Source organism: Geospiza fortis, unplaced genomic scaffold, assembly GCF_000277835.1.
Source record: "Geospiza fortis unplaced genomic scaffold, GeoFor_1.0 scaffold456, whole genome shotgun sequence".
NCBI classification, from domain to species: Eukaryota; Metazoa; Chordata; class Aves; order Passeriformes; family Thraupidae; genus Geospiza; species Geospiza fortis.
In genome coordinates, this window is record NW_005054462.1 from 321,767 (window position 1) to 341,646 (window position 19,880).

Genomic DNA, 19,880 nt, shown 5'->3' on the forward strand with positions numbered 1-19,880 from the left:
AACGCTAACAACTAAAGATTTCTTCTGTTTCATTTTATTCCTAATGAAAAAGATTTTTAAAATTCAATTTGAGAATGGGAATTAATGGATTTTTAAAAATTATTTTTGAAAAAATGTCCAGGTGTTTAGCCCTTCTTCATTCAAAAAAATTGTCTCCCTTATCTTCTAAGACACTACTAATTAAATCAGAAAAATACCTGGTATTAAGACAGGGTTTATACCCTCATCAAACCAGCTCTTTGCAAAGAAACTGCAGTCCTGGCTCTTTCCAGGACATTTGCTTCCACTGAATGTTACGAATATTTGCAGCAACAGGCATCTGCTCTATGGTAAAGATAAAATTGACAATTCTAACCACTAGAAAAAGGTAAGAAGCCGTTACAAACTCTTGTTCTGCAACATACTCAACAGCAGGATACCATATCTTAGTAGAGTGTTTCCTATGAAGAACAGGATGCCTTTTCTTCCATTATGGAAACAACACAGGTGAGGACTAAAACACAAAGGGATAATTAGCGGATTTCCAGCATGAAATCACTAATTTTGAGATGAATCAGTAGTGTTACAATAAGCGAACTATTTACCTCTCACGTAAACAGATACTCGGGGTGCCTTCTAAATTGCTCAGAAAAACAGCAGAAGTTTTCTCTCTTTTTGATTAACAGAACAATAGACTAACACAAGGCTTCTAATTTAAAGATGAGCATAAATTTTCTGTGCCCTGAAACCCATGGCTCTTAATGATGTAACAAGAGAAGTCTATAGTACAAAGCTTAAACTGGCATTTTTATGTACGTCAAAATAAACTCAGCTACTGCCAACAGTCAAACAATCAAATATTTTCATTCGCATGTTCTTCTTCCTTACATTTAAGTATATTCACATATTCTCAAATGTAATCTTTTATTCCAAGTTTAAAATGTGGAACATAAGTAAATGGGAGCAAAAATGAGAAAATAAACTCAAAACAAAACAGATAAAATATCTTGCAAAAAATAAATACGAGAGGAAAAAAAATAACAGCTTTCAGAAACCACTATAGCTTAATTTTTTTTCAGTGGATGTTCACAGATCTCTTGTATCTACATATTCACAGAAAACAGCTTAAGAATTTTTGCAATAACATGGGAAATTTGGTTTAAACATCTATCATTATTAATGTAAGTACTCCGAGGCAATTAAGAATGGGAAGCACACAGTGTTAAGAGAGCATGATATAACAAAAACATATTGTAAAAGATTAGAATACTCACTTCCTGTGCCAAAAGAGGAAAATATTTATAGAAATAGAGTGTACTTAAATAATAAATACTAGGAGGTATCCCTTTATGACAATTCCAGTATAGTTTTTTAATAACTGAGAAGAATTTGGAGGAAGACTGCATGGAATGAAACTAAGTAAAACGTCGTAAAACTCGCTGAAAAAAAGCTAAATTATATGTCTCTTTATGTATTTTATATCAAAACAATATGTTGTGATGCTACCTTTGAGCACTGATGCAGCGAGTTCCATGTCTTCAGGATGCTTCTAAAGGTGCAGTTATATGACCATGCCAGGACTCACAGTAGATCCTGACCCTTTAATATGCATATTACAACCTGGAAGTAAAAATCTAACATGAGCAGTATCTGTCTAAAAGGCTTTTTTGCTCTTCTGGGATAAGTTGCATTGCAAATCACAGTCTGATGAGCACAAACTATCACCTACAAGCAATACAAAAAAAATCTTGAAAAGCCAATGACTTAAGAGGACATGAAGTTTCTCAACAAAATGATGTATAGTGTAGTATAGTATAGTATAGTATAGTATAGTATAGTATAGTACAGAGCATATACAAAAAACTAAAGAAAGGCTGTAAGCAACAACAAAGTCCTTGGTTCTGCATTTGAAACCCAGCTAAAAATGTCAGATGCCTCTGAAAAGAATACATAATGAATAGCCATGGAACCATGATCTGTAACTTGATAAACATGCAAATTTCAGAGTATGGGACAAAATTACATAGTTGTGGTTACTCTCAAGTTTTTGTAGGATTTTTTTTAAGGTTAAAATTTTACCACTAGAATAAGTAAGTACACTACTGTACTCATCAAGCAGCGTACTTAAGGATGACTCAGGAAGCTAACTGACAGTCACGACATGCCTAAGCATTGGCTGAATAGTTTTTGAGAAACTCAGACTGAAACCTCTGTGTTCTTCCATATCTGTTAAGTTAGTACTTCCATACTTGTTTACTTACAAGAAAAGACAAATTGCTATCATTTAAGTTGCTATAGAAGTAGTTTTGTATAGAAGAAGCAGAGCTCTGCATACATACACCAATCTACCAGAAGAATTATTTTGCCTATATGCATACTGCATAAAAAACATCAGCATAAAGCCTTCCATCACCTGCTCAGATCTACCTTCAGAAGACAGCCTTTTACAATAAAGGTCTCACAATTTGCCTCTGATGACAAGGCAAAATATTAAATGGCTCCCTTTTCACAGAGTGAATAAATACTTTGGCTAAAATATACACTTTGAAGGTATGGGTAACTTACCTATGTCACAAATGGAAATCAACATATGAAAATGTAATGTCTTTATTAAAAAACTGATATGTGACAGAAAGTTAGCTACCATACCACCCACTGTTGTTACTTTCAAGTCATGTCAGAGAACATAACAATGCAGTGGACCCAAATATTAAAATGTTTGTTGCTTCTTGTTCCATTGTCATATATGCCCCCAGCAACAACAATGCTTTAGACTTCAAATGCAGACTTTGGTTCATGTGGGTTTTGTGAATTACTTAATAGCTGGTTTTGTTTCAGTTTTAGAGTCATAGAATATCCTGAGTTGGAAGAGTTCAACTCCTGGCTCTGCACAGGAGAACCAGAAGAGTCACACCATGTGCCCGAGAGCATTCTGTGAATGCTGCTTGAACTCTTGTAACCACTTCTCTGGGGAGTCTCTTCCAGTATGCAAACATCTTCTGCATGAAGAACCTTTTCATAATACCCAATCTAAACCTCCCCTAACACAACTTCTGGTCATTCCCTTAGGTCCTGCCACTAGTCACCACAGAGAAGAGATCAGTGCCTGTCCTTCCTCTTCCCCTCACAACAAAGTTATAACTGCAATGAGGTCTCCCCTCAATACCCTTCAGGCAGTTGATCGGAATTTTGAATTTCCATGTAAGGAGTATTTCTGGCATCTTAACCACAGGGACTAATTCTTCTTCTGAAAAATTTTGCAATTGAAACAGTAATAATTTAACAAAACATGAAACCCAGATTTTTATCTCACAACTTCCAGGCTATATAAACTTGGTATGCCAGAGGATACAGCTATTTCAAAGAAAATTAAGTTTATTTTATTCTAATGATAACAGTACTCCCCAAATTTTTTTAAAGTAAGTATTTATTTGGCATTACTATTTAAGATTATCTAGAGGAGAATAGATGTACAATTCCACTTCAAGGCACGTTAATATGTTTTATGGTACTTTACATGCAACATTGTATAGTCAAAATCAGACTGATATAAAAAGAATCCTATGAAAATATGACACTTTTTTACTGTTAGGTACTCCTCATAAACAGCTGTTCAGATTTCCTGACTTGAAGTCTTTCTCACAAAAAAAAAAAAAAAGTCAAACAATAAAATTTCTTTATGGAGAATATCTCTGAAGAAGAAGCATTTAAGAAGCATTTCAAAGTACTTTTTTAGTTTCCAAAATTAATTCCACACTCTGAGAAAAGACAAGAGTCTTTTCTGAGAAAGTCACCCAGCGTGATCAGGCTCTTTCCCTTAGAAACTAACAAAGCTATCCTGCCAAAATAGTGAACCAAAGCTATCAGGTAGATGCATTTAAATTCCCTCTCATCCATGAAAAACCAAGAAAATACCCTTTCTGCTTCACTAGTTTTAATTTCACTACAATTTGAAAGTACCCTTTTTTCCTTTTCTTAAGTAGATTCTGAATTGAATTTAATGGAAAGGACATGAAAGATAGATAGTAAGTACACCAAATACAAAAATGGTTCAATGAGGCCTTGAAGTCATATCCAATTTTATAACCTTTCAAAAAGCAGCTTCCACATGCATAAAACTTATCAGCCTCACACTGAATATTAGAAAACAGTTCCTGGAGCATTTGGATGATCACTGGTCACAAAACAGACAACACCCTAGGATGATGAACTTTTTAATCTTCCAGTAACAGTCTTTTACGTGTCACTTTTTTTCCCGTACGGCTTAACAAATTCAACTGCATCTGCAATTCAATACTACAGAGCAGGATTTAGATCAAAATGCAATTTTCTTCAAATGTCCTGCGCAAATACTCACTTGATTGTGAAACAGGTTTAGCAGCAACTCAGGAAACTTTGCAATTGCAACCAGAAATGTTATAGAGTGGAAACAAAGAAAGAAAACCAGGGGTGCAGGAGTATTATGCACATAAAATACGCAGATAAAAGATCCATTAAGTTAAAACTTTTTTTCCCTCTCCTTCTATGAATTTCAGCCTCCAATATCGACTAAAACCACTACAGACTGCAATAGTAATTCTACACACAGGTATTTCAGTACTTAATGTAGGAAGGCCTAAACAACAGGCCCTGTGCCAAAGCTGACCTCTAGATGAACTCTCCAACCAAAAGTTATGTGTATCCATTAATCGGTGAAGCATTACTAGCAATATGATACATGTACCTGCTCACTGGTGAAACACGTATTTACCTTTCTTTATTTAGAAACAGGACAAGGCCACAGCTGGCCTTGTTTGTGGGTGGAGGATCACAGACAACACCCTTGGTTCCTCCTGAGCCCTGGCCAGGCTTTGAGAGAAACCCAATAGGAGAATAAAACCTGATGTTTCTGTATTAGAAGTAATGGTAGCTTGCTTATTATAAAAGTGGGGCTACTCTCACAGCGAAGTCAGAAGCCTCATCACCTGCAAGGTGGATGCACTGCAGGATTTCCCAGCTGCTGGGCATGGTTCTCCAGTCCTTCACTGTGACACTTTCCCTGGGTTGATATGTAGATCTGGATGAAGGGTAAAGCAGGGTAACTGTCACCTTTCTTAATCACTATAGGCATTTTTTGTAGTAATTATTAGATGCCTTGCTTAGCTTATCCTTTTGTGATTCTTTGCAGTTTTGCATTATAGTAAACTACACTATCGCTTAAGTTGGTGTCTGTCTCTGACCCTAACCATCAGCAAAACATTCCTGTAAAATCAAATTCCACTATCCCAGTTTACAAAAATGTCTTAAAACACCCTTCTAGCATTGATTCTGAAGTTATATATATAGAACTGAAGCTCTAAGAAAACACAAATCTACTTGAAAACTTTTAGTAATTTATACCAATTTATACCAACAAATCGATCCAAATTCACTATCTCTGCTATCAAACCTATTAGAAAGTGTGTAAAATCAAAAAGTTAAAGTTCCAGGTTGATGAGGAAACAGTTAAAAAAATGCCAAAAATTTTGCCTGCTAGGTAGTTTGATTTATTATACCACCTAACTTTAGTAAACATAAACAGAATTTATGTCGTGACTATGTTAAATAGTACTCATCAGATATTCTGTATGAGTGAAAGTCAGCACTGTTTTTCTTTAAGTAAGACTGACTAATTACAAACCAAATGCAGGAATTTCACTTACAATTTTTAGATCAGCAAAACAAGCGTGACTTTTACCTGACTGACATAAATGAGATGCTGTTAATTTTGTACTCAGGTGTCGTAGACATCCTTTTCACTAAAATCCTTTCTTTAGGATTTTTTCCTTCTGGGAAGCTGAGGCCCCAGAAACAAAAGGTAAACAATAATTATCTGCTGCTGTGGAATGCAACAGCGTGATCCGGATTGGTCTGGTGTGGATGTTTTGGTTCAGTGACCAGTCACAGCAGAGCTAGCTCTCGCAATCTGTCGGAGAGAGCTGCCTTGTTATCATTCTTTACTTTTCTATTCTTAGCTTAGCAAGCTTCTGAAAAGCTCTCCTGCTTTTTCTTTGTAGTGTAGTTGCAGTATATGTATATATCATAAAATAATAAATCAAGCCTTCTGATAATGGAGTCAACCTTCTCATCTCTTCCTTCACCCAAGAACCCTTGTGACAACCGTCACACTCAGGTATGTTTCCCTGGCCAGCATATAAAGCTATTTCAAATTAACAAGGACAACTAGAGACTATGACTTTATTTATTTCACCTAACCAGCAATTAAATTGCATGGGAAGCTGAAACCAGATGCAAGAGTCTTAAGGATATTTTACCTACTCAAATAAATCCTCTGTTTCTTGAAGCCTGTCTCAGCCAATCAAACTCTTAGTAGAAATAATACGCCATGGGAACCATCAAAGTATTCTGCAGTTCTGTAGAAGTGGTGCAAGGACAGAATCTGCTAGAGCATGAAATACATCCAGTATATAAATTCTTTGTAGATCAGGAAGCAAACTCCTCCTTCCAGATTTTTTTTTTAAGGAAATATGGTTGTCATGCCAACGGTTATAGAACAGCGAGCTGCAGCGACAGCTAGTGATGAAGCCTGTTACTGTCTTAAGAGTTTTCCTGGGAGACTGTCAGTAAATGACAGGCTGCTCTGGGCAACAGCACAATCTCACTAAATACTGCCTGTGATCACAGGTTTGGCTTCTGTTACTATTTTGTCCCTTGATTCTACAGTCAGTTACTTGATCTCCTAGCAAGAAGAGAGCTTGTCATACTTGGTCAGTGTACAGGCACGCATACAGACCTCAAGCTACACTGTCCTTGAGGTCCTGTTGGGATATGCCAGAATTACACTCTCCAGTGTTGGCATGTATCAGCAGAGAGTTCAGGGTCCAAAGAGTCAGCACCTATTCCATAATCAAGAGCTGTGGCTGCTGAATGAGGCAAAACACCTTGAAAAAGATCTAGACAACTCCCCAAGACATAAAAGAGACAGCTCAGTACTACACACCAATATTATGAAACCAACCTACTGATCAGAAACACAAGGTTTTGTTCAGAAAACTCTATGAGAAGATAGGTATAAAGCTATAAATCAGCTACAGCAAGAGAAGAAAAGTGAGGGGCATCCCTCGCTGCTGGTAATCTCCTTATTTTGTAATACTGCAATAAAAATAGGCCCATGGTTACCTTTGGAAAATGGCATAATTTTTTTCTTTGTTTACATAGTTAAGTATTCCCTTGAATATGCTGTACAATACTATTATTACGACATCTTCTTGAGATACCATTATAGAAAAACCAAACATATTCTCAAAAACACAAAACTGACTGCTGCTGAGAGCACAGTGGGTGTGACAAAGAACTCTGTTTCACACATGAAAAATAAGATAATTTTAAAAAATCCAGAACACTTACTTACATTTTGTTATCTATCCAATGAGGTGGTTTTATTCTGAATGTGCACAAGCAATGTTACATTATAAATGTAATGCCACTGAAGAGACCAAAAAGTATTACAGAATCACAGAATTACTAGGTTGGAAGAGACCTCCAAGATCATCAAGTCCAACCCATGCCCTGACACCTCAACTGAACCATGGCATCAAGTGCCATATCCAGTGTTTTTCTGAACACATCCAGGAATGGTGACTCTACCACCTCTCCAGACAGGCCATTCCAATATTTTATCACCCTCTCTGTGAAAAACTTTTTCCTAATATCCAACTTATATTTCCCCTGATGCAGCTTGAGACTCTGACCTCTGGTTCTGTCCGTTGCTGCCCAGAGAAAGAGACCAACCCCACCAGACTACAACCACCTTTCAGGGAGTTCTAGAGAGTGATTGGGTCACCCCTGAGTCTCTTTTTCTCCAGGCTAAACACCCCCAGCTCCTTCAGTCGTTCCTCACAGGGTTTGTGTTCCCAGCCCCTCACCAGCCTCGTTGCCTCCTCTGGACGCGCTCAAGCGTCTCAAGGTCCTTCCCAAACTGAGGGCCCAGAACTGGACACAGCACTCGAGGTGTGGCCTCACCAGTGCTGAGTACAGGGGAAGAATGACCTCCCTGCTCCTGCTGGCCACACTGTTCCTGACACAGGCCAGGATGCCTTTGGCCTTCTTGGCCACCAGGGCACACTGCTGGCTCATGTCCAGTCGGCTTGGCACCAGTACCCCCAGGTCCCTGTCCAACTACAGTGACCCCAGCCTGTAACACTGCAGGGGGTTATTGTGGCCAAAATGCAGGACTCGGCACTTGGACTTGTTAAACTTCATCCCATTGGACTCTGCCCATCCATCCAACTGTTCCAGGTCTCTCTGCAGAGTCCTTCTACCATCCAACTGAGATCAACACATGTCCCCAACTTGGTGTCATCTGCAAACTTATTAATGAATGACTCGACACCCTCATCCATGTCATCAATAAAGATATTGAGCAGACCTGGCCCAGCACAGACCCCTGAGGACACCACTGCTGACTGACCCCAGCTGGATGCAGCCCCGTTCACCACCACCCTCTGGGCCTGGCCATCCAGCCAGTTCTGAACCCAGCACAGAGCGCTCCTGTCCAAGCTGTGGGCTGCCAGCTGCTCCAGGAGTGTGCTGTGGGAGACAGTGTCAAAGGCCTTGCTGAAATCCAGGTAGACAACATCCACAGCCTTTCCTGTATCCACCAGGCAGGTCACCTGGTCACAAAAAGAGACCAGATTGGTCAAACACGACCTTCCCCTCCTAAACCCATGCTGGCTGGGTCTGATACCCTGGCCATCCTGGAAGTGCTGCGTGATGGCACTTATATAAATTGCTCCATTATCTTACCTGGTACTGAGGTCAGGCTGACTGGTCTATAATTACTAGAATCCTCCTTTCTACCCTTTTTGTGAACGGGTGTGACACTGGCATCTGAAACCTCACCAGTGAGCCAGGAGTTCTTATTAGCAGTTCTTATGCTTCCATTTGTTTCATCACACCCTCAAGTGCACCTGAAAGCATGTTAAACTATGTATACAGTAGAATTATAGTAGAAATTACAATGCACTATGAAGCAGTCTGTCCTAAGGCAACTTAGTGAATTTGAAAACTTGCTAATTACTCAACAGAGAGAAGCGAGAATAATTTCTCTCAACAGAAGAACAAGCCACGATGAAAAAAGGGAAGTATATCTACCATCTTGCCTAGCAATATTTCTAACTTGGCTTCACAATACAGTCTCAGAAGCAAACAATGAAAAGCATATGGGGACCTGCTAAGAAATTATTTTCAGAGTAGCCCTTTATAGCTTTTTATCAAATGATCCATCACTTCAGTGTTCTTATTGTCTTTAGAAAGACAGAATAGAAGGTATGCCTACTAAATCTCAAGAGAACACCAAGTTGACAGAAATTCACTCAAGGACAGGCTTAAAATTGGGGATAATTTTGGTGAAGAAAACTTGAAAATTATTCAACAAGGGCATATGCTAAACCTCTTAGGAAGGAAAGATTGATTGTATGAAACATGGCTTTGAAAAGCTGGCAAGGAAGTAGAGCCACAAAAAAGGATTAAGGTCTTACACTGGATCGAAAATTTAACATGAGACAATACCTTCCATGTTAGAAAATTAACTACTGAACTATGAGGTTGTACCACACAAGTTATGCGAAAGAATTCCTCCTTATTCAAATGATGATGCATCTGGAATTCCGATGTCTAGCTTTTAATCAAACTTGTAGAATGATGTCAGCCACATGTAGAACAACTATGGGAAGTCAGTGAAAACAATCAAGATATTCAGAATACAGGAACTATGGGAAAAGACTGCATAATCATGGTTGTTAACCTTTCGAATTTACTCAACTGGGAGAAAACTCTCCTATGACACAAAGAAATGTTAAAAAAAAAAGAGGGCTGTCAGGCTATTCTGCATGAGCAGAGTTACTAGGACCATGTAACTAGATGAAAATCCAACTGGAAAATTAAAATAAAATATAATAAAAAGCCAAACAGTTAGAGAAAATCCAGCCTTCTAAGTTCACTGCTCAGAAATGCCTAGAAGAGGTAAGATCCTGAACCTCTATTATAAATGACATAGGACTGTATGATTCTGCCTGCAGTACGACAGGGATCACAGGATTTCTTTTAGGCCTGCTATTTTTGACAATAAAGTCCTCAAAACAAATATTACAGCCAACTGAAGTCACGAAACACAAAAGCCAAAGCTAACTTCTACGCTGCCATAGCCAGAGCGTTTCATCATTAAAAGAAGTAGCTTAAAATGACCCTGAGCAGACGTACACTATACTGCATGCACTTCCACTGCAGGACAAGGTAAATGTTCAAGAATTCAAACAGGAGTTTATTTTTCTAGATCTTTCTTCTCCACTTGAAAATGTCAGGTATCAAACCTCTGCAGTATTACAGACTTGCTTAAATTTACAGCTGGTGAATAATTCAGGCCTTTTCTCCCCTAAGCAACAGATCTATATTAGCTCTTAGTACAGTATTGCACCATGCAGTCTCTCAAGCATCCCATTTTAAACTAAGTAGGTAAGATTTTTACCTATCTTTAGCAAATTACACAAAACCTACACTGTATATTCTTGTTGCTATTGTCTGTAATCAAACAGACGAGTTTGTAAAACAAAACTTACTCTGTCAAACCATGTAAATTAGTTTTGCACTTATAATATTTCATTTATAAATTTTGGAAATCATACTATAATAAATTTTTTGAAACTTCTTTCAAACAATCACCTTTTTACCAAGCTCTTGCTACCACACTGATAAGACACATGCATTATTATTCATGGAATGTAGATTTCAGAGAACAGCAAGATCTGGTGTTAGTTTAGTGTAGAATCTTTGCTTTCGGATCTTAAATTCTTAAATCCTTTATCAAATATTCTGATCTCAGTGGAGCTAATAAATGCTCAATACTTGGAAATTAAATAGCCTGAGAGAAAGAAAATTTAAGTGAAAATTTCTGAATTCTTAAAAGGATTAAATATAGGCATTTAAAAATATAATAAGCTTGTGTGACACAGAAAGTTTTAATACATACTGACTAATGGTTTTCATGAATATTGAACAATTCTTCATGCATCTGAAGACGACACACACAAAAATACCTGAAGATGTAAGATCCATGCAAACAAAAACACTTCCAATAGAATGCTATCATAGTCTTGACTCAGCACTTAGTAACACTGATTTAAGTATGTGCAATGCAGTTCAAAACTTAGTTATATCTTCAACATAGCAACAGAAGCTGGATAATGAAGATATTTTAGGCCTAAAATTGTGCTCTCCCTGGTGTAGTCTCCAAAATGAGAAGAAAAACCCACCACAAATGAGTAAATTTCAAGCATAAAAATCAACCAACCAACCAATCAACAACCTACCCGCAGCCACTGTTTCTCTGTGAGAGCATCACTGTAGTCCACATCCCTGCGCTGACGGGATCCTCTTCCAAATATTTTCTCTTCTTCTTCTTCACATGTGAGCCTTTCAACTTCAGCATCATCCTTAATAATCCAGGATGGCAATTCATCCTCCTCCATCAAGCGAGGTTTACGTTTAGGGTTTCTGGCATCCTCCCTGCGACGATCCATGTCCATGCGCTGCAATGGCAATTGGCAAGAGATAAAAAAGTTTTAAAGGCAATTATTAAGTGAACTTTGTCAATGCCCACCGCTCTAATAACTCTTGAAACTTTAAACAAAGTCCTTCCCAGATATCGCCCTTTCATAATATTCCTAAATACCTCTAAAATGCTTCTGTAAAAAGAAGCTACACTCAATTGTTAACTTCCAGTCATATTCACTACTTCATAACTAGCTTTCACTGAAGGAACTAAGACAACACACTGCCAAGCAACACAAAGCAGATCAGAAGAACACTGCTGTCCCCATAAGGTTTTACTACTACATAACTAAAAACAGTAACTAAAAATACACTGGTTTTGTTATCCTGAATATTAGAAGAAAATTTAAAAGTTGGTGTAAGAAACAAAGACTCAAAGGAGAACTAATAAATTCAGAGAAAGGCTTGTTTACACAGAGCCAGAAAGCCAACATGCTTGAACCCCTGAATTTTTTTCTGATCTTACTGTTGTACCAGACAAAAATCAAAACGCAAAAATATCAGATAAGCTTAGGTGAAGTGCTACAAACATAAGAAGGTGATGTTAAAACTTTCAGCTGAAATTTAAATAATCATTCATTTCACGTGTGGTGAACAATAGCTCAGACATGGAGACAGGGGATACATTCCTACAATCTACTGTAGATTCATCAGCGAGGTGTTTTATAATCCTCCTGAGGAAGCATCCACCTCTGTCGACTACATACTGACCTGGCTCTCATGGTCCCATGAATTGCACCAGCATTGCCTTAAGTACTCAAATCAGATAATATGAAAAAGCATTTCAAATTGGCCTTTTGAAGACTCACACAGTACTTAACACTCAATAATCAGCTGCTAAGCAGAGAAAACAACCATATGGCCACCAACATTTCACTTTTGTATTTGAAAAAAATTATGTAAATAGACTGACATCAGAATTGGCTGTAGCATCATATGAGGCTACTGCTTTGGCCACTAAAACTTCATAAAAAAACCACTCTCAATTATGTACAAATGTCTCCCTTGTGTACATGATGCTGCACTTAAAACATGATGCCAACTAGACATATCCTTTTACAACCTTAGCCAAAACAGACATGCATTAATTCAGAGGTATTCAGGTATTATCTCTCTGGAGGGACAGCTCAAACCCAGCCAAATTTAAAACCTGAGGCTTAGTAATGGCACCACTGAATATGCTGAATCTTCTCTCATCTTGGCACTTCTCAAACACGAACATTTCTAAAACATGACCTCAGGAAGTTCATCTTACAACTGGTTTTCATCACCTTGCCTTGTGCACTATCTGATTTCTAAACTCAGTGAAAAGCAAAAAGCAAGAAGTGGTCTTCAGTCTGCAGGTCCAACTATGTTCAAGAAGCAACTATAAATACATGGGCATTTTCCCTGTTCCCTATTACTTCAGACAACAGTGAATGGGCTGTGCAGCCTGTAGTTTTTTATAGCAGACTTCCATATTTCACCTATTAAAGAACATCCCATTCAATTTGAATTAATTTCAAGAAGTTTCATTCACGCCAAACATGTGGCTTGGCTTATTCTAACATGACAACAAGACAGCTGCACCAAGAAACAGCTCAAATGGGATAAATGAAATAGATTGCTCTATTTCTATTATTTAGCTGAGAACTTTAGTGTAGTCAAAAGGCATCATATTTTAATGCCATTAAAAACACGAACTCAATGCTGAATCTTTGTATTTTTTCCCCAATGACTATGTTTCTTTGTCTAACACAAAACCTGAATACTAAGATAGTAAATTATAACAGCTGTTTTCTGATATAATAGTGCTTGGCAAGGAAAATTAAAGATAATCTCAGTTAATCTGAGATATCAGATATAAACTGACCTTTTTTTTCCTGAGGATACTACTCAAACCATATTTACACCTGGGAAACCTCCAGTTCTATCTTCCCATCTCTTACAAAACCTGTGCTTCCAAGAGACATCTAAATTATTTTTATATAACTAATAATTATATGTTTTCTATCATCAATAAGGCCTAAATGCTAAAAATAATATGCTACCACTACTTAAGGCTAAGCAAAGAACTTGAACGTTGGCACACTCAAGCCCTAAAATTTCCAGTTTAGAAAAACCACAGAACACTATTGTCCTGTGAATTGTGGACGGTTATCTTAAACTTTCCAAATTATAACTAGGAGAGTCCTTGGAAGAAACATCAAAGCCATTCCATGTAAAAGCTTCAAAATTATAACTAAGACAGTCCTTGAAAAAAACATTCAAACCACTCAGTGTAAAATCTGTAATTTATACACCCAGTTCTAGTAGATTGCCATTTTCACTTCAAGGAGATTAACTGTATTAGCACAACTGGAGTTTTGGTACCCATTTGGCCTTCCACTTGAAAGGCATTTTTACATCAAAAATCATGTTCTTTTAATGTTTTCTTTACTTTATTTAAGCAGTTTTAACAGAAAAGGGAACTATTTCTTTTCCAGAGAAGTAGCTATTGAAGCATTCTTATGAAATGACAAGAATTGTACAGGTCACATAAACCCCTTGATTTTTCTCTGAGTATTTTCCAATTTTTTTGTGATGTGAAGCCTCTAAAAACCACAGGAATGAAGTCCACTTGTACACACCCTCTCTCTGAACAGTGTATTTAGCTCCACACCTACATTTCAGGTCCTGTGTCAAACAACACTTCTAACCTGCAAAATGACTACAGAAGAGATGCTCATGGAACTGATCCTTCTTGTTGCTCACTTCAAATAAGTAAAATACATGCTTTTACACACCTAAGACACGAAGACACCCAAACACATTTTTGTTGAGTATTGCAGACTCCTGAATTCTGATTACATATGCACAACTTTAAAAGTGAATGAAGTGGCACAGGTATAACTACAGCAAGGAAAATACAGACTACCTTTTGCTGTTTATCTGACTATGCAAGACTTGAAATACTGATAAAAAGACAAATAGCTCTGACTGCCAAACTTGCTTTTCACTTTTTTCTTTTATAGAGAAAGAGTTTACAAAAAATTAAAACCATTTTTTGTATTAACAATTTAAATAATTTCTTAGCTATTAGTATTTAACTACAATCTTACTATCTTACTGTTTTCAAACCCTGGCTTTCAAAGTGTGTAGTTTTGCCTCTTAAAATTTTTTTACCAACTCCTTACTTTCCCTTAAAAACTTCATGTAAATTAATATGAAAAACACACATTCAGCCCACATAGCTTCACAAACAACTTGGATGCAGGACTTGAAGGGATACTAAGCAAGTTCACAGATTAAAAAACTGGGAGGAGCTAGTGACTCCCTCAAAAGCACGGAGGGACTGCAGAGAGACCTTGACAAATGAGAGGACTGGGAAATTACCAACCATATGATGACATTTGAAAAGGCTGAGAGCCAGATTCTGCTTCTGGGATGGGGCAGCCCTGGGGTGTACTGATAGACTGGGGAAGGAGATGCTGGAAAGCAGCACTGCAGAAATGGCCCTGGGAGTCCTGGCATATGGCAAGTTGAAGATGGTCAGCAGTGCCCCATCAGCCAGGAGGGCCACCTGTGTCCTGGGAGCATTAGGCACAGCATGGCCAGCCAGGCAAGAGAGGGGATTGTCCTGCTCTGCTCTGCACTGGGGCAGCCTCACCCCGAGTGCTGGGGGCAGTTCTGGGTGCCACAGTAAAAGAGAGATACAAAACTATTAGGGAGTGTCCAAAGGAGGGCCACAAAGATGGTGAAGGGCCTTGAGAGGAACCCTTCTGAAGAGCAGCTGAGGTCTCCTGTTTTCTTCAGTCTGGAGAAGAGTGGGGGGAGACCTCATTGCAGTCAAGCTCCTTGTGAGAAGAGGAGTGGTAGGCACTGATCTCTTCTGTGGTGACCAGCGACAGGACCTGAGGGAACAGCCTGAAGTTGTGTCAGAGATGGTTTAGCCTGGATAACAGGATAAGGTTTTTTACCCGGAGAGTCATGGAGCACTGGAACAGGCTCCCCAGAGAAGCCGTAACAGCACGAAGCCTGACAGAATTCAAGAAGTGTTTGGACAATGCTCTCAGACACATGGTGTGATTCTTGGCATGTCCTGTGCAGGGCCAGGAGTTGGAATCGAACTCTGTGGGTCCCTACCAGCTCGGTATGTTCTGTGATTGTGATTCTGTCTTTACTCTTGGCTCTTCAACTTTTCTTACATTAAATAGCCTTCAATTTAATACTATAAGTTTAAGAAAACAGATACAAATTCATCAGCTACTTTCAACTATGGATTAGTTTTTTCCTTCTGGGTCTGAAGGAGAAATCAGAAGCTCTTTTCTAGCAGCAAATCCACCTTCACAAAACTCAGGGTATGTTCAGTCAATAACTCAGATGAAATTATTTCTTTTGAGTTTTGGATCAAATGGCCACCTCTTGGTTTGGGTCATGTAAATCTCCTTACATTCAAATCACTGATGGAAAAGTTTAAAAAGACAGGTGTCTGTAAGCACTCCTTTTCTGTGCAACCTGGCTTTAGTGATTTCAGTTCTGAGTACACTTAATGAAGCCCAGCACGAAAACATAAACTGGCAAATCAGCAAGAGCAAAAGAGGAGTCATATGGGGAAATATGGCCTTTTCCAACGGTGTACATGAACAACTGTAACTTACACAAAAAGGGCCCCTGCATGCCTGTGTAACAGCAAATTTTTACAAATGAATTCATGAACAGAAGACAGCGAGGGAACAAAACCTGTACTGGGTACACAGGTTTTGCGTTGGTCCTATTGGCAGTTGTTTCTGTGGATACATCCATTTGTGCACAGGAGTGTCTGTCTCATTTCACCTTGCAGAAGAAAGTTGCCTCTGTAGAATTAGAGGGCATGGTGCTTTACCTTCAGTATTTAAGTATTGCCCTGTACTGGTGTCAGTGAAGCCCAGAGGTCCTATAGCAATCCTCAGACTGTACAAACACTAGAAGACAAGAGCCATGCCTATAAAGGCATTTCAGTAATTATTCCATCAGTGCTGAAATAGCATAAACAAAAAGGGAAGTACTAATAAAAAGAACTGGATCACATTTGAACCACTAGCTCTATTTTGGTAACTGTTCAAACAGTTTTAGCAGCAGAGATGCAGCTAATTGGATTCCTGATAAAACCATCAACAATACCTCAGTTAACTCACTAAGAAAACAGCACTGTTAGTCTACTAATTTACTACTCTGCTAAGTTCCCGTTGTTGTCCTTGCCAATATCAAAGTCCGTAAGTAAGACAAAATGTTGAATAGTAATAGTATGCTGTAGAATTAGCAAGCCAAACTGTGACTGACACTTTTGAAGTATGAATTTCTCAGGCTGTGTCAAACTCTTCCTCTAGACTGTCACTATTTCACTGACAGCAAGCAATCTCTGAAGGCTCTGTGTCATTTGAGGAACTCTGTATTTAAGCAGACTACGCTTTTTTCCTCAGATGAACAACACAAGTAAATAAAACCTACTTCTCCAGTAAAGTTTGACAAATTTGAGTGATAAAAAGGTTAAGGCCTTTATTAAACACACTAGGGAAGATGATTTTTTTATGATTACCCATCCTCACCATAAAGAGATCAAATTCCTCCTCACGTCGAGCAATCATCTGATTCAGTGTCTCATCATCAGGAACTTCATCTTCTTCCTGGTTAGAAAGATGGATAAAATTATTAGGAAGTACTCACATGCACCTTGAACTAACAGCCTCCCTCAGTTCAGAGCTCCACTGACCCTCTTTCTCTGACATCATGTGGAAGCACTTAAACTGAAATGAAACCTTTTAAAGTGTTCAGCTATTCAGAAGGAAAAAAATAAGATGGAAAGAATGATGAATGAGACTTATTACTCCCTTCAAAATTTGAGAATGAGGAAATGACCAAATACAAAACCAGGAAATTTTGGCTTGTGGTTTTCCTGGGTCAGAAGCACAGTTAGTTGTTTGGTTAAAACGGATGTATTTCTGTTCTGCTATTCTACAATATCCCTTCAGAAATACCATTCTAGATTCTGAGGTTTTTTCCCCATCAAAGCAAGATGACTGAAAAATTCCTGATTAAATGAAAAGAACAAAACATGTTTTTATCTTGGAAAATAACCCTGCTGAATCACTTTCTCTTGACCATTTTCTGCTTACAAATTGAGATGTGAAAATTTTACTGCAGACAAAATGGATTACTTTATAAAAACAGAAACAGACACTAGAAAAACAATTTAGAACTGTAGTGTTCAACTGAAAATATTCAAGTTGAAACCATTATGACACCCACTTTAAAACAAAGCCCAAAATATTCAGTCTTCCTCCCTGAATTATTCTGAAACCACAGACAACAGGTCACTCCACACAGGGCTTTCTGAACAAATATTACACTATGCTACAGACTTATAATTCTTCCTAAAAAACTTATGTTTTGAGCCCAGTTTAATGGGAGTATAGAATGTTGCATGTAGCATGCAAAAAACTAATATCCTGTAGCTTATTTTTCAGAAATAGTAAGTAATTTATTTTTCCTCACATCTCCCTTCCAGTGCCTGGATTTCTACACCTCAGAAAAAAACCCAAACCATTTCTCATTAATGCAATTCTCAAGGAACACCTTTGCACCTTAATGAACGTATAATTTAGATTTTAACATGAACCAGGCAACTGGGAAAGTGATTAAGAGAGCTAATTCTTCTCACCTTCTAGTCATTGCTCCTTCACTCTTCATGAAAAGGAAGTCACATGGTTACTTATACAGAGAAAAAAAGATTCTTTTATAAATGTGACCATCATGAAAGAGCCACATACTTCCTTATTATCTCAGAGTAACTTCTGACTTGAAAAAATAAGTGATCTTACAGTAGAAGCTGTAACAACAGTGTCCACATTATCAGCAGTTAGGCTGAATAATCCTGTTGCCAAACAGGTAGGCTTTGCAGAAGAAAAAATTATGAATAAACTCAACTGCCAACAAAAAATTACACTATGAACAAGTAACTTGTCATACACTGATATTATTCTAATGAGTCTTTCTAAATACACAGAAATTACTTCTCTGCTTTATATAGTACTGCTAAAAGAAAAAATGGATCAAAAAAAGAAAGAAGAAAGAAAAACAAGGGGAGTCTTGATGCTGAACTTAAAAAAAAACTACTGAAAAAGGATGAACAGAACAGAGTACTCTACATACATGTGTGAAAAGTTTAAAGCTTGCTTAGCATAGGAATATTTAACTAGATTATCAGTAAACAATATCTTTGTTAGATGTGCCAGTCCACATTTTTAAGTCAAAGCTGTGTCAATATTGTTGATAATTTAACTTTAATTGAGAGGTTTACTTTTTTCCCATCAATCTCCCACGTGGCACTCAGTGCTGCTGCAATGAAGGAGCAATGGCTGACCACTGCAGGATGGTGCAAATTCAATTCCTCCTAGTCCTCAAGAGATTGAGTATTTGGGCAGAGTTTTGTATAGTCTCTGTTCATAAAGAAGTATTAATCAAAAGCTTCAGCTAGGAGTCAGACTGCAACATCAATGCTTTAAAGACTGATGGTGGGCTATCGCAAATAAACAGTTTTTAAATCTGCTTGCTTCAGTATGGCAGATTAAGTATACAACACACAAGAAACAAATTGTTCTGAAGTTCTGTCATCTACAAAATAAGGTACATTACACAGGCCTGAGCAGCGCCCTGACTTCTGAAACACTGTCAATAAATGCTTCAGAAACAAATGTACTCCAAATTTTTTAAAAAATTCACAGGATTACTGAAAATGCTGGTTTCCTACTCATATAGGAAGTAGGGTCTGCTTTACAACTACAAATTTACTTAATCAAAAATGGTACATATGTATATCACCAAATTTCTGCATTAACATCACAAATAAAAGACCATTACTGATAAAAATGTTTTGTCACTCTTTAATTTCTATGAAAAATACTAAAACAATACAAAATTTCATCTTAATCATGCTTTTCTAAATGATCAATGCAGAGTTTACAAGAAGGATTAATGACTAAAGAAGTAAACTCCTTGATCTTTGAAACTTTATTCCATATAATGAAGGATGCTAGTGAAACACAGGCTGTAGAATCTCATATCAGTGTACACCTTATTCACACACACAAGCTCCACTCAGAGGCAAGATGGGTCTCAAAAGCTCTGTCTTTTTAACCAGTTCAGGGTATTTTCAAGTTGGGAAAAAGTCAGTGCTGATCAAAAATGTTTCTGTGTGTGTCATCAGTATAACTGACACATTTATTTAATTTCTCCCAAATATAGCTTTTGTCCAAATACTGAGTTTTGTTCAAATTAAGAGAATGTGCAGTGACAGGTGAAAGAATAGGTTTATCATT

General features: G+C 37.7%; 1 protein-coding gene across 1 annotated transcript in view; it reads right to left on the minus strand.

Moving 5' to 3' along the window:
* SMARCA2 (SWI/SNF related, matrix associated, actin dependent regulator of chromatin, subfamily a, member 2) overlaps positions 1-19,880 on the minus strand; it is a 117,450-nt gene that overhangs the window by 28,323 nt on the left and 69,247 nt on the right. Inside the window, exons 27-28 of the mRNA XM_014309881.2 lie at positions 17,112-17,189; positions 11,325-11,543 (exon numbers count right to left, since the gene is read on the minus strand). Coding sequence (XP_014165356.1) covers positions 11,325-11,543; positions 17,112-17,189 — 297 coding nt within the window. The remainder of the gene's footprint in view (positions 1-11,324; positions 11,544-17,111; positions 17,190-19,880) is intronic.